The sequence below is a fragment of the Monodelphis domestica genome, chromosome 2 (genome assembly GCF_027887165.1).
Source record: "Monodelphis domestica isolate mMonDom1 chromosome 2, mMonDom1.pri, whole genome shotgun sequence".
In the NCBI taxonomy this organism is placed as follows: Eukaryota; Metazoa; Chordata; class Mammalia; order Didelphimorphia; family Didelphidae; genus Monodelphis; species Monodelphis domestica.
Window position 1 is genome coordinate 21,251,820 of NC_077228.1, and position 14,285 is coordinate 21,266,104.

The 14,285-nt window shown below is 40.0% G+C and overlaps 1 protein-coding gene across 10 annotated transcripts in view; it reads left to right on the forward strand.

The window, feature by feature from the left end:
* C8B (complement C8 beta chain) overlaps window positions 1-14,285 on the forward strand; it is a 56,874-nt gene that overhangs the window by 22,005 nt on the left and 20,584 nt on the right. For 9 of the 10 annotated variants that reach the window (XM_007480517.3, XM_007480515.3, XM_007480519.3 and 6 more), the window contains 4 exons: window positions 4,641-4,782; window positions 7,493-7,634; window positions 12,683-12,815; window positions 13,997-14,194. In XM_007480517.3, coding sequence (XP_007480579.1) covers window positions 4,641-4,782; window positions 7,493-7,634; window positions 12,683-12,815; window positions 13,997-14,194 — 615 coding nt within the window. Of the gene's footprint in view, window positions 1-3,821; window positions 4,148-4,640; window positions 4,783-7,492; window positions 7,635-12,682; window positions 12,816-13,996; window positions 14,195-14,285 lie in introns of those variants that run through there. The other variant, XM_007480522.3, reaches the window with a different exon arrangement.

The following is a 14,285-nucleotide window of genomic DNA, read 5'->3' on the forward strand; positions in this document are numbered from 1 at the left end:
CAGATATGGTCCTTCTTGAGAATACTGAGGGACTATGTCATCCTTTGCTGAGAACTTCTTCTCTTAATGCAGTGCCTTACAAATGAAAGAGCTGAGGCACAACAGAGATTAAGGGATGCTTGAAAGGCATACAGCTGGTAAGCAGGAAAGAACATATGAGGCCACAGGTTTTTGACTCTCATTTCAAACATAATTAAGATATGTTTTAGGGGGCAGCTAGGTGATTCAACAGACTGAGAGCCAGGCATAAAGATGGGAGGTCTTGAATTCAAATTTGACCAAACCTACTTCCTAGCTGGGTGACCCTTCTGGGGAGTGAGGTGGGGGTGGAAGATACAGACAGATAGATAGACAGACAAAGAGAGGGGGGAGGGAAACAAAGAGCGAGAGAAAGACAGACAGACAGACAAAGACAGAGACACACAGAGACAGAGAAATAGACAAAGAGAGACACAGAGAGAGAGAAAGAGGCGGGGAAAGGGAGGGAAGGAAGGAGAGACACAGAGAAAGGGATCAGGGGGGAGAGGGAGGGTGAGAAAGAGAGAGAGAGAGAGAGAGAGAGAGAGAGAGAGAGAGAGAGAGAGAGAGAGAGAGAGAGAGAGAGAGAGAGAGAGAGAGAGAGAGTTGTCTTGCATATCCCTTAGTAATTATGGTTATCAGCACTAATCACTGCCTCTCTTTACTTCCTGTTCCCAGCATTTAGTACAATGCCTGGAACATAATAGATGTTTAATAAATGTTTATTGATTGATTTGGGGGTTTGTAAGAATTATTTTTTTCTCTGTTTCTCTCTGTCTCTATAACTCTGTCTCTGTCTCTGTCTTTCTCATTCAAAGCATAATCCATATAGAACTGGAAGGGACCTCTGATGCTATCTTGTCTAATCCCTTCATTTCATATACAAAGGTGTTCAGGCTCAAGGATGTTCAATGACTTGTCCAAAGTCACACAGTAAACATCAGCAGTGGAATTTTAACCCAGGCAATACCTCAGGGTCCAAAGTCTATACTCTTTCCACTCATTGTTATTCCCATATTTCTCTTCTGGATAGTTTTATTTGATTCCTTTTTCCCCCTTTGTGTTTCTCACTATATCAAAGCTTCATATTTTCTCTTCCTCTTTCTCTGCTAATTTTACTGTGAAATTTTCCTTTGGGGGATTCCTTCCTTTCCTCACATCACCACCTCCTTTTCATTGATCTTTTACTTCTGGCATATTTCTCAGAGTTCTGATCAACTGGATCTGGTCTCACCTTAATCAGTCTGTCCATTGCAGTGGGATAGAGCCAGAGAACTGGGTTTGAAATCTCCCCCCCAATTATAATTGTTTGTAATAACTAGCATAAATAATTTCTCTAAGTGTTATTTTTCCTGTGGCAAAAATAAAAAAAGATGTTTGGAATAGATGCTGGCATCCCTCTAGCTCTCAGAGGTCTCTGAATTTAAATATACATGCACACACACACATATATATATATACATAATACACACATATATAGGTATATTTGAAATAATTATAAATCACACATAATATTATATGATGCATTATATATAATTATATATTCCTATAACATATCATTAGTTTCCTTTATAACTATGCATTTTATTTTCACATTTAAAAACATTCTTCCAAGAAGATGTTCAAAGTTTTGGCCAGACTCCACAAGGTCCCAATGCCCCCCCCAAACATTAATGACCTTTGGTCTAGACCTATGATCTTTTCAGAAGTCTCCCTTAGATTCCATCCAGACTTTTCCCCCATATTCTTATCAATCCTTAAAATTCTTATAGACTAGTGGAAATGCTCGGCCCCAATCCTTGACCTCACTGTCCAAAGAAATCAAACTATTTGGTAGTCCCATTTTGAGGGTTAATTATATTTATATCCCCCAGCCTATTTCTCAAAACCATAGAATAGATCTGGTTCACCAAGGCAAAGAATGTGGCTTATACTTTGGTGTATCTCTCTCAGTACCTAGGACAGCACCTAGTACAAAGTAGATGGTTAACAAATTTTGAACAAATGAGTCAATAAAATGTTGAATGCAAAGTGTTAAGAAAGCACCAGATGGTAAGAATGAAATCTCTAGTTTACTCCAAACAAAAATTACATTTATTATTAGTGAATCTTGATTTTCTCTCTTACAGATGTTAACAGGCCAGCTAGATTCATATTTAGGGGCTTAAAGAATTCATATTTTGTTAATTAATTAAGAAGCAACCTGGTGTAGGGATGAAGTGCTAGACTTGGAGTTAGGAAGGTCCCAGGATGATTTCTACTTCTAGAACTCACTGTATTATTGCAGGCAAGTCACTTAACTGTTCTGAGCTTGAGTTTAGTCATGTATAAAACTAGGACAACAATCCCAGCAATACTTACATCAGAAGTATCAATATATCACTGGTGGGACAGCATTGCAGGACAACCAAGGGCAACCTGAACCACACTAGAATATGTTTCATTAATTAAAATAAAATAAACTACATTGGGGAAATATTAATTAAATGGATAAATTAAATTTGGAAATATTTCAAAATAAAAAATACAATAGAACATGGATGATATGGTCAATATGCAGCCCTTAGGGATCCTTATTTATGTTTTTGGTTCTGTTCCCATTTGAGTATGATCCTACTGATCTATATCATGGATTTATCATGAGGTGAATAGCATAGGAGATAATCTGGTTTTAGACCTGAGAGAGTCTATAAATGCCAATAATCATTACTATCCAGGAAAGGTCTTCACATGACAGATTTTCCTTCTTGCTTCCTTCATCCAGAGTTCTAACTTTAGAAGAAAATGAACAAAATGTTAGCATTTATACCTGACTTCACTGTGATATCATAAAACTTTACCCTTTTATATCTGAAAGGAACTTGGAGCTCATAAGTATATAACCCTATTGCATAGTCCAGTTGAAAAAGCTTTGGCTTTGGAATCTGAGTACCTGGGTTTAAAACCCCACTTTGCTACCTACTAGCCTGTGACTTTGGAGTTTCTACCTCCCTGAACCTCAGTGTCATTATCTATTAAAACCCAAGAATTGGACTTGATGGCTTCCAAGATATTTTCTTTCTTTTTAAAAAATTTAAACCCTTTCCTTCCATCTTAGAATCAAGAATGTGTATTGGTTCTGAGGCAGAAGAGAAGTGAGAACTGGGCAATGGAGTTAAGTGACTTGCCCAGGGTCACACAGTTAGGAGGTAACTGAGATCAGATTTGAACCTCTCAAGAGACTTTCTAATTATGATTATATAACTCAATAAATGAGCTTCAGAGGGAGAATTGATTAGGCCCTGATGATTTGGGTTCATCACTTTGACATACTTATTTTGAGAAAGGAAAACTATTTGAGAGTAGAGGGGAATGGTCAGATAGGAAGTTGTCTATATACATATTTTTATTATAGATTAATTCCATTAATATGTGTAAAACTCTTTACAACTTAAGAGGCATGTAAATTCCAGTTGTTATCATTAACGATTCAATGCATCTCATGTCTCCCCAGTACATATTTAAATCAAAAAATAAAATCCAGAAGTGGGGCCAGGACTCTGTCATATCTCCTGACTCCTAGGCTAGAACTCTTTACTCCCCATTCTTCTCACATGAACCCCAGCATGCTAATGGAGCTGTGCTCAGATCAGTGGGTGTGTAACCTCAAATGAGGGAGATGGCTCCTCCACTCCAGCCTACATGGTGGGACTCTTCTATTTGCTCCAGTTCCATCACTGTCTGACACACAGTAGGCACTTCATAAATATTTGGTCAACTGACTTGGCTTGCCACAAGGGACTAGTCAACATGCTGAGATCTTCTCCCCTTCCTTTCTTCTGACATCATAATGATTGCAATGAAACCACTGGCTATTCAATCCTACTCCTGCCACATGGCCAACCCATCTTTTCTTTTTGTTTATACATTTCTTTGATGGAAACCTTTACTCCAGTTCTTCACTGAGATGCCTTTTAACAGCCTTCTCAGCCCAGCCATGGAACCCAATTTTAATTCTTCAACATCAAACCTTCTGACTAGCCAGGCACCACTAGACTGTGGCCCCAGGGATTGATGAACTTTACCAATTCCCATCCTTTACCCTGTCCTCAAGGTTTGCTTTGGGATCACTACTCTGTGGTTGTATGAAGTAAGTTCAATTCTCATTTTTTATGTGGTGAATGAACTGAACCCCAGAGAGATGCAGTGAGGTCACAAGTCAGAATGTGTCAGAGACACCAATGGAACCCAGGTTCTTCTGTCTTCAAGGTCAGCCCTCTATCCTCTACCCTGCCTCTCTGTACTTCCTCTTTGGGTCAGTATTACCTCCAAATTTTAGATTTGAAGAAATAAAACTAGAGAAATGACGTAACTGACCCAAGGTCACACAACTAAAATATATCAAAGCTTTGACTTGAACTTGATTTCAAATTGAGATCCCAGACTCTCTCCCCTGTACCCCAGCTGCTCCATGATAGGACAAGAAATGGGATCTGTGCGTTAGAGAGGTCCCAATGAATAGCTACCATAGGTTAGGGGCAGAGGGATAATTAGCAACTAAGGTGATCACAGAAGGCTACCTGGAGGAGTTAAAATTTGTCTAGTCCTTAAAGGATGAGTTCCCATTCTCTCCTTGGTTACAGTACCGATTTGTGAAAGTTCTAAGGCCTTCTCAGTTCAATGGGAAAGCCTGTGGCCTAATTGATGACTCTGAGCCCTGCTCCAACATGACGTCCTGTATCATCCCTGAAGTGCCTTGCCAAGGCTTCAATTGCAACCTAACAGGTAAGTGAGGATTTGATATGGGAAGAGATTAAAGCCAAAGGGGATTGGCTGTGGGACTTCAGGGGCCTCTGGAATAACATGCTCAAAGACAGAGAAGTCAATCACCTACATAATATTATTTTAGAGATCCCTGGAAACCTCTCTGCCCACAACCATCTTTCCCACTCCTTGACACTGTCCCTGAAATTTCACCATTAGAAAGTCATTCTTTTAATAATGAGAAAAATTATTATTAGTAGTAGTAGTAGTAATGGTTGTAGTAGTAGTAGTAGTAGTAGTAGTAGTAGTAGTAGTAGTAGTAGTAGTAATAGTAATAATAGTAGTAGTAGTAGTAGTAGTAGTAGTAGTAGTAATAGTGGTGGTGGTAGTAGTAGTTAGTAGTAGTAGTAGTAGTAGTAGTAGTAGTGGTGGTGGTGGTGGTGGTGGTGGTGGTGGTGGTGGTGGTGGTGGTGGTGGTGGTAGTAGTAGTAGTATTTTACTACTGTGTACTGCTATGGTCATAGCAGAATTAGTAATTTTTGTCTTATTAACTTATGATCCTGGGCAAGTCACTTATCTGCTCATTGCCTTAGATAACTCTCCTTGAAAAGATTAGAAGTTGGAAAGACCATAGTGATCTGCACTGGAGAAAAGAGTTTCCTCATCTGGGAGTTCACTATACCAAAAAAATCACAGTCATCATCACCACCACCACCATCTTCATACTCTGTGTATAACAGTGGAGTGAAGAAATGAATCTCAGAGATATAAAGTAACTTGCCCAAGGTCCCCCAACTAGAATGTATCAAAGCTTGGACTCAAACCTGATTTCAAATTGGGATCTTGGACTGCTGATTCTGGATTCCAGAAGACCTGAGTTTAAATCCTATCTTGGGTATTATAGTACCTCTGGGACCCAGGATAAATCTTTTAACCTATATTTGCCTTAGTTTCCTCATTTGTAATAGGGGAGTAATAGTAGCAGTTACCTCTTCTGGTGTAGTTGTGAAGATAAAATGATAGAATATTTGAAAAGCGCCTTGCAAACCTTAAAGTATGATATCAATGTTAGCTATTCTTATTGCCTTTGAATTATTTTGGTCCCCTTTGTTCTGTCACCTTCATTTACAAAGGTAGCCCTCCTTCTTTCATTAAAGAGCCATCTCCTGTAACAATAAAAGGGAAAAACCAGTTCAGCCACATGAACCAACAGATAAATCAGTCTGGACACTCTAGATGATGTCCCATCCCCATAGTCACCCATTTCTTTAAAGGAGAGAAGGATGGAGATGGGTTTTCTTGTCTCTTCCTCAGGGCTAAGCTTGACACTTAAATCTACAAAGAAATTAAAGAATGTTAGAACACTGAACATGGATGCAAGAGCTCCAAAGGGTCTAAGACTCACAGTCACAGGTTCATCCTGTTTCTTGGCAGAGGTGAGGGACTATGGGTATGGTATGCTACATATAAGGTCAGAAGCATTTTGATAAATTATTTTTTTATCCTGATAGGTATTTCCCCCTTCTTTAATTCTTTGTTACAGCTATGTAGGACAAAGAAAAAGATAGCTACATAAATTAAATATATCTCTACAAATATATCATATAGTGAACATAAAGGAGGCAAGTAGGTGGCTCAGTGGATACAGAGGTGAGTCTGGAATCAAGAGGACAAGAGTACAAATTCAGCCTCAGGCGCTCACTGAATGACCCTTGGGAAAGCATTTACCCTCTGTTTGCCTTAATCCTCTGGAGAAGGAAATGGCAAAGCACAGTAATATCTTTGCCAGGAAAACCTTATGGATGATATTTATAGATAACAAAGAGGCATGACTGAACAACAACAAAATTGAATATAATTACAAATTATACGTAATATATGTTTCAATATCCTATAGTTTGTAGCTATAGAATTTATCATCTATATATAATTATTATTTTTTAAACCTGTACCTTCCATCTTGGAATCAATACTATGCATAAGTTCTAAGGCACAAGAGTGGTAAGGGCTAGGCAATGGGGTTAAGTGACTTGCCCAGGGTCACACAATCTCCATATAATTATAAAATATCTGTGATTTCATGAGCATATGGAGCTTCTATTGTTGAAGTTCCTTTCCCTGATGCATATTGCCAGCTCATCTGTCACTTGAAGCACTGGGGGATTGCTCACAGTTCTGAGAAGTTAAGGGACTTGCTCAGGTTCACACAACCACTTTGTGTGAGAGGCAGAATTTGGACTGATGACTACCTAATTCCAATGCCAGCCCTCTATCCCCTAGACCACACTGCCTCCTAAACAGCTAACACTTATTTAAAAAAAAACTCTGACCTTCCATTTTAGAATCAATACAGTATATTGGTTACAAGGCAAAAAAAATTTATAATGGCCAGGCAATAGGGGTCAAGTGACTTGAACAGGGCCAAATAGGTAGGAAGAGTCTGAGGCTATATTTGAACCCAGGACCTCTTTTCTCTAGATCAGACTCTCAGTCCACTGAGCCACTTCACTGCCCCCATCAGCTTGTACTTGGGGGTTTGCCAAGCACTGAGGTTACCTCATTTGATCATCCCTCTAACCCTGTGAATAAGGTAAAGGCTATTATTATACCTGTTCAACAGATGAGGAAACTGAGGCTGAGAGAAATTGAGTGCCTTGAGCCCCAGGTCACCCAGTAACAGATGTCGGGGGACCATATTTCCTAATGATGTCTCCCTTTCTCTCCCTCACAGGGAGATGCATCCCTCTCAGCCAGGTTTGCAATGGAGATAATGACTGTGGAGATGGAGCTGATGAAAATGACTGTAAGGAGGTGACAAAGCTATGTCAGGGAAGCAAGAACCAATATTGGGGAACTGGCAGCCTGGCCAGCGGGTGAGTGCTGATCTCACTGTGTGTAAACCTGAGCCAGGTAATTCAACATGGTTCCAGGAGAAGCCAGAGAAGGGGCTCCTGGTCCACTGGAGCCTCCCTCCTTTCCCTTCCTCACCGGTAAAAAATCCCAGTCACAGACTTTAAGGTAAATTGTCTTCTTGCGCATCCCCAGATGGAGCCAATGACAATGAAGCCCACTAGATGTTATCTTAGGACAGTGTGCCAGTGTGGTGATGAGCCAACACCTTGGTGTGGCCAAGCACTGGCTGAGAGGCTGGGGATCCTCTCCCACTAAGGAGCAGAGCAGGGAGATCCTGACCTCTCAAGAGCAGAGACAGGGCTTGGCTTGGAGTTAGGAAGACCCGAGTTCAAAGCCCATCTCAGACAATTGTGAGCCACGTTACCTTGGGCAAGTCTCTCAAGCTCTTTGAGCTTCACATTCCTTGTTTGTAAAATGGATCTTATTACAGAGAAGCTTCCCTCCCAGGATTGTGGTGTGGATCATGTGAGATCATATCTGGAAAGGGCTTTGACGTCCTTAAAATGTCGCTGTTGGCATTAAAGAAAGAGGACAAGCTTTTCCTTCTTTTCTCCCACCTTCAACAGCCCCACTTCAGAGCAGAATTCCAGGGAGCAGCTCTTCTACAAGGGTGAAGTTCAGCTCACTTCTAGGGTCTCCCCAAAAGGGATCAAAGGGTCCCTTCTCAAAAGGCTCATACTGAATGGTACACGGGGAAGATATTTGTTTCTTTTACTAAATAGGAAATGACTAAAATACAAAAACCTCATAAGCCTCCACTGACAAATGCATAAAACATGAAGCAGTAACCTCTGTTGCCTCTGTTTTCTCAACTGTAAAATGGGGATAATAATAGCACCTACCTCCTAAGAACATTGTGAAAATCAGATAAGACAATATTTGGAGGTGCTTAACAACAGGCACTATCTAAGTAGTAGTTAGTATTGTTGTTGTTATTATTCCTTCTACCATTCTGAGGTCCTGGATTTGAATCCTGACTCTGCTGTTTAATTACTACTATGACAGGCAATTGTTCAGCTTCTCATGGACTTGGTTTTCCCTTCTGAAAAATGAGATGACCTTAATTTGATGGTCTTTGCAGTCTCTTTCAACTCTAAATTTATGATTGTAGATCTATGATTCTGTCTAAGTGGCAAAGACCTTCCTTTCTTTTAGGGGGCCTGTCTCAAGGGACATCCTCCCCATTTGCCCCTATCATATATGAAAAAAAATCCCCACCCCCAGATGCTTCCTCATTATTCTGGCCTTGGATCTCTTTTATATGTTTAATGTATCCTATTTTAGATTCAAATTAATTGTATTTCTCTCATTTTCTAGTTAAATCACTACCCCCCCTCAAGGACAGGGATGGAGAGAGACAGTGGAAACACAATAAAAATTCTTGAACTAAAGGACCTGGGTTCGAAGACCAACCCTTCCATTTACTCCCTGTATGATGTTGCACAATTCAGTCATCCTCTCTGGGCCTCAGCTTCCTCATCTCTAAAACGAAGGGAATGGGTTTGGTGATCCCTTATGTACTTTCTAAATCTAGATCTAGCATTCAGTTAGATCATTTCATCTCCTCCTACCTCAGTTTCCTCATCTGTAAAATACAGGGCTGGCCTCAGTGACCTTTGAGATCCCTTTCAGCTCTCCCGAGCAGCTCCTTTGATGTTGTATCACTTAATTGAGTTCATCTGGCACTTATTTGAACTGAATTAAATTCAATTTCATCTCTGTGCCCCCAGCATGTAGCAGAGGGCTTCATCCACAATGTTTGCTTAATAAATGTTCATTAAATGAACTTACGAATCCATATTCATATAATCATTTCTCACCAGTTTGACTTAGTGGTGCCCTTGGAGTCAATAAGATCTGGGACCAGATCCTTCCCTTGACACAATGCTGGAATGTAACGTGCCTCCTAGGATAAAAGAAGGTAATATTTACAGAGCGCTCTACAACCCCTAAAGCAATAAGTAAAGACTAGCTCTTAGTATTATCAATCAACAAACATTTTAACATGCTTTCTAGACCTGGTCTTTTACCAGACTCTGGGACTAAAGGGACACCAGGTCTGGCTTTAAGAGACGCTGGATAGAGAAGGAACAAGAGCCCTGCTGCCATGTTCCAAAGCAACCATCTTCATCAGTCTGAGAAGGCCGCCATTGTTAGGGAGGTCTTTTTCCCCTTGACATTAAGCCTCAATTGGATGTCATGGATGACTCCAGACAGTAGATTCCAGGGCTAAGATTTTAAATCAGGTCTTCTGTTTCTATTCCATGTATGCTTTTCATGTTCTAGCCATTCATGAAATCCAACCCAAGCATGCTTACACCCACCATGCGTCTCCCCATTGCCTTTTGGGTGACGAATTATGGAGTTTCCAAGATCATTGGACTCCCCGTTCTCTGTAGAGGTGTGGCAGCCTCGGGAGAATCCTGCTGTTAAAGCAGGTGCTCTTGTGTAGCAGAGAGTAGTTTATGATCATCTAATCATAATTCAGAGCTGAAGGACACTTTAGAAACCATCTTGTCCACGCTTTCCCCCGAGCAAGCCCCGAGAGGGCAAGTGATCGCCCGAGAAAGTGGTGGCTTACACAAATTTAACATGTAAGGAGAGAGAAAAAAAAGCAGTAGAGTTTGCATTGGACGCCTTCCCCCTCTCCCTCCAGATCCAACCCATTTTCTACAATAACACGCTAACATTGAAAGTACTGTGTAGCTTTGTTTTTGTTCAGTCCTTCCAGTCTCGTCCGGCTCTTTGTGAGCCCATTTTTTTGCTAAAGATACTGGAGTGATTTGTCATTTCCTTTTTGAGCTCATTTTAAGCATATATGATTAAGTGACTTGCCCAGGGTCATGCAGCTAGTGTCGGAGATCAGATTAGAACTGAAGGAGAAGAAGGAGTCTTCCTGATGCAAGGTCTAGTACTTGGCCTATTGCCCCTTGTATATCTGCCCAAGGGTTTTTCAAAAACGATCTCTACTAAGTGTAGTAGCAGGAAGCTGGCTGTGTGGAGTCTCTCAGGTCACAGACAATGAGCTATTTAGTGGGGAGCAGCTAGTGATCTTGGGCAGTTTCAGCACCAGTTCTATGCCAAGGCAGAGTGATATGATCTCATCCCTCAGAGAACTTCCTGGCAGTTGGTCAAAATGTTTTTTAAGCATCAACTATGCATTAGGTCCTGTGCTAAGTGTTGGGGATACAAAAAAGACAATCTCTGCCCTCAAGGAGCTCACAATCTAATGGGAGAGACAATTAGCCAACCCATAAGTAGAATAACCAGGAAATGATTAAAAGAAGAAATTACTAGAATTTTCTCAATTTGGAGGATCTCTGAGTGAGCCAAGACAATACAGTGTTCCCAATGAAAGCTTGACAGCAGATAGAATGCTGGACGTAGAGTCCTTCCTAAGTTGATGTATGGCCTCAGACACTTATTAGCTGGGTGACCTTGGGCAAGTCATTTCACCCTGTTTGCCTCATTTTCCACATCTGTCAAATGAGCTAGAGGGGCAGCTAAGTGCCTCAGGGGATAGAGTTCCAAACCTGGAGTCAATCAGTAGGACCTGGGTTCAAATCTGACCTCGCACACTTCCTACCTGTGTGACCCCATGTAAATCACTTAACCCTTATTGCCTATCCCTTGTTACTCCTCTGTCCTAGAACCGATACCCAGTGTTGACTCTAAGACAAGGTAAAGATTTAAAATAAAATGAAATAATCTGGAGATGGAAATAGCAAACCAGTTTAGTATCTTTGCCAAGAAAGCCCCAAATGGTGTCATGAAGAGTCAGACACAGCTTAAATGACAGAAGAAAATAAAAGCAATAAAATGGTGTCTAGCTTTGAGCAATTAAAGTTTTAAAATGATTTGATCTGAAATCTATTTGTTTTCTAGCTTATACCTACACTAAGACTTTTCAGATGCTCATTCCTCAAGTACTTACACTTGAAGAAATTAAGACCTTGTATATGTGAAAAAATTAAAAGGGTTATTTAGAAAAACTGGGTTTGGCCTCCATCTGTGCTATATAAATATAGCAGGAACTATGACTTATGAGCTATTTGTTTATTCATAACTACAGTAATTCATCCTTAGCTTGAATGTCTACCTTTGTAAAATGCAGATAATACTTCTGTTATTTGCTTCATGAAAGTGAGACAATCCCACAGTAAACTTTAAACATATCATTACATAAATGAGAACTAATATTGTTATTAATGTCCTTTTTAAAATATTTTCTAATTTTAAAAAGTTTCAATGAATAAAAAAACTTTTTCTCCTGCCTCCCACTGAAAAGAAGAAAAACAAATAAATAAAAATAATAATTATAACTTCCATAGTGCTTTAAGATTTCACAAAGCACTATAATATTTCTAAATATTATCACATTTGAGACTCATATCAGCCCTGGAGGAAGGTGCTATTATGATTCCCATTTTATAGATGATGAAACTGAGGTGAACAGAGATTAAACGACTTGCCCAGGCTCATGTAGTTAATAAATATCTGATGTGAGCAGGTCTTCCTAAATTCTACTCCAGCTCTCTATCCACTGCCCTATGAAAATAGAGTCAAGCAAAACAGATTTTAGCATTGGCCAAATCTGAAAACATCTGTGTGATTCTGCATTGGGTGTAATCAGTTCTCTTCCTCAGGAGATGGGTAGCATGCTTCATTATTAAGCTTCCAGAGTTGGTCATTCCATTGATCAGATTTCCTAAGGCTTCCAAGGATGTTTGTCTATACAGTGATGTGTTTTGTTACAAATGGGTCTCATTCTGCTCACTTCATTCTGCATCAGTTCATATATGTCATCCCAAGTTTCTCTGAAACCATCTCTTTCATCAAGATGGCATGTCTATGTTCCTAAAGTGAATTGCAGGTGACTCGAAGACTGAGACCCTCTCCTACAAATCTGTTTCTCCTCACTGGATACATGACTCAAGAGTTTGCCCAAGAGGGACTGAGCTGGATTTTACACTGCTAAACACATCCTCTCTTTGTACCTCTTTTACAGGATAAATATCTTTACCAATGCTTTGGAAGGTGTTGTTTTTGATAACAATTATTATGGTGGTAATTGCAATGCTTTTGTTATTGATCAAGACAAGTATAGACTCCCCTCCAATTTGGAAAGGTACAGTATTGAGGTAAGTACCCTGGATGGAGTCCAGGCTCTGAAAACTCCAGTGATTTATAGTTTTGACCAAAATTGAGGGCAATCTTCCTATGACTCATTAGATAAGTTTTGGGAAATTGCCTGAAGAACAGAAAGGTTAAGATATTTCCCCAATGTACACAGCTAGCAAAGATTTAAAATATTTGAAGTTAGGTCCTTTGATTTCAAATACAGCACATTTTCCACTCTCCCATACTACATGCTCACAAGAGAGTTTTGCAAATCCTAGGACCAATGGTCTAAAAGGTAAGGATATCCAAGAGTCCTGGGTACTACCTGAGGGTTTTTTAGTCTTCAGTATTTACCTTATTGAAACTCTGCTTCCATGTCTTGCCCTTTCATGACTTAAAGTGCCCTTTTGATTTAAGTAGGTTTTCCAAGGACTTACACCCCTCCCCTCCCAAGGAAACTAAATATTGGAAAGACTGTCGTGCAAAAAAAGAGATTATCCTTAATCTGCTTGGCATCAGAAATCCAAACTAGAAATTATGAAGAAAAGATGTAGAGAAGCAGATTTCAGCTCAATATAAAGAAAAACTGGCTAATAATTAGCACTGTTCTAAACTGGAATTGGCTGGAATGAGCTCCTATTACGAGGCCAAAATACAAACATAAATGAAACTGTTCTTGCATTGATACACTTTCTAATCAGGTAGACACGTCCATATAAATTTACCCATTAGGAAATATGTATCAAGCACCTGTTGGGTGCCATATATTATACTAGGTGCTGAGGATATGGATAAAAAGCAAACAATATCACCCCTCAGGGAGCTTACATTGATCAGGAGAGATAGAAGTAACACATCTAGACAGCCATGCAAAGTAGATACAAAATAGAAACAAGGTGATTTTGAATAGAAGGTCCTTCCATTAGAAAGATCAGGAAAGATTTCATATTTAAAAGGTGCTACTTGATGGTAAAATGAGACAAGAATCCCACCAAAGGTCAGCTCTCCACATACCCCCTTAAATACTGTCTAGCTTCCTAAATCTTCTTTTCTTCAGGTAAAATTGGCCCAGTTCTTTCAGTCCTTTTCCAGGCCTTCACTGGCCTCCATAGTTTAGATTTCCACTTATCCATCAACCAGCCCATTCTATGACATCCAAGAAGCTGAACCACATCAATCACCTTCCTTCTTCTTTGCCCAGGTAAGAGGATATTATGAATTTGTCTATAAGGAGTATGAATCTTACGCAGCTTTTGAAAGAAGTGTGATAAGAGAAGGCATGAAAGATAAGAAGATGGGGCCTGATCTCCACATCCTAAATTGGATTGACATTGGCTACAATTTTGAGAGTCAAAGTCTCCGGAGATTCTTGAGCAAAATAAGGAGGGCCACACAATCGGTAAGTGCTGCCTCCACTGTGGTTGGTGCCATAGGGCTGGGGGATCTCATAGTTGGGGATTATTTTCCTGATCAATTTTGCTAACAGGGTG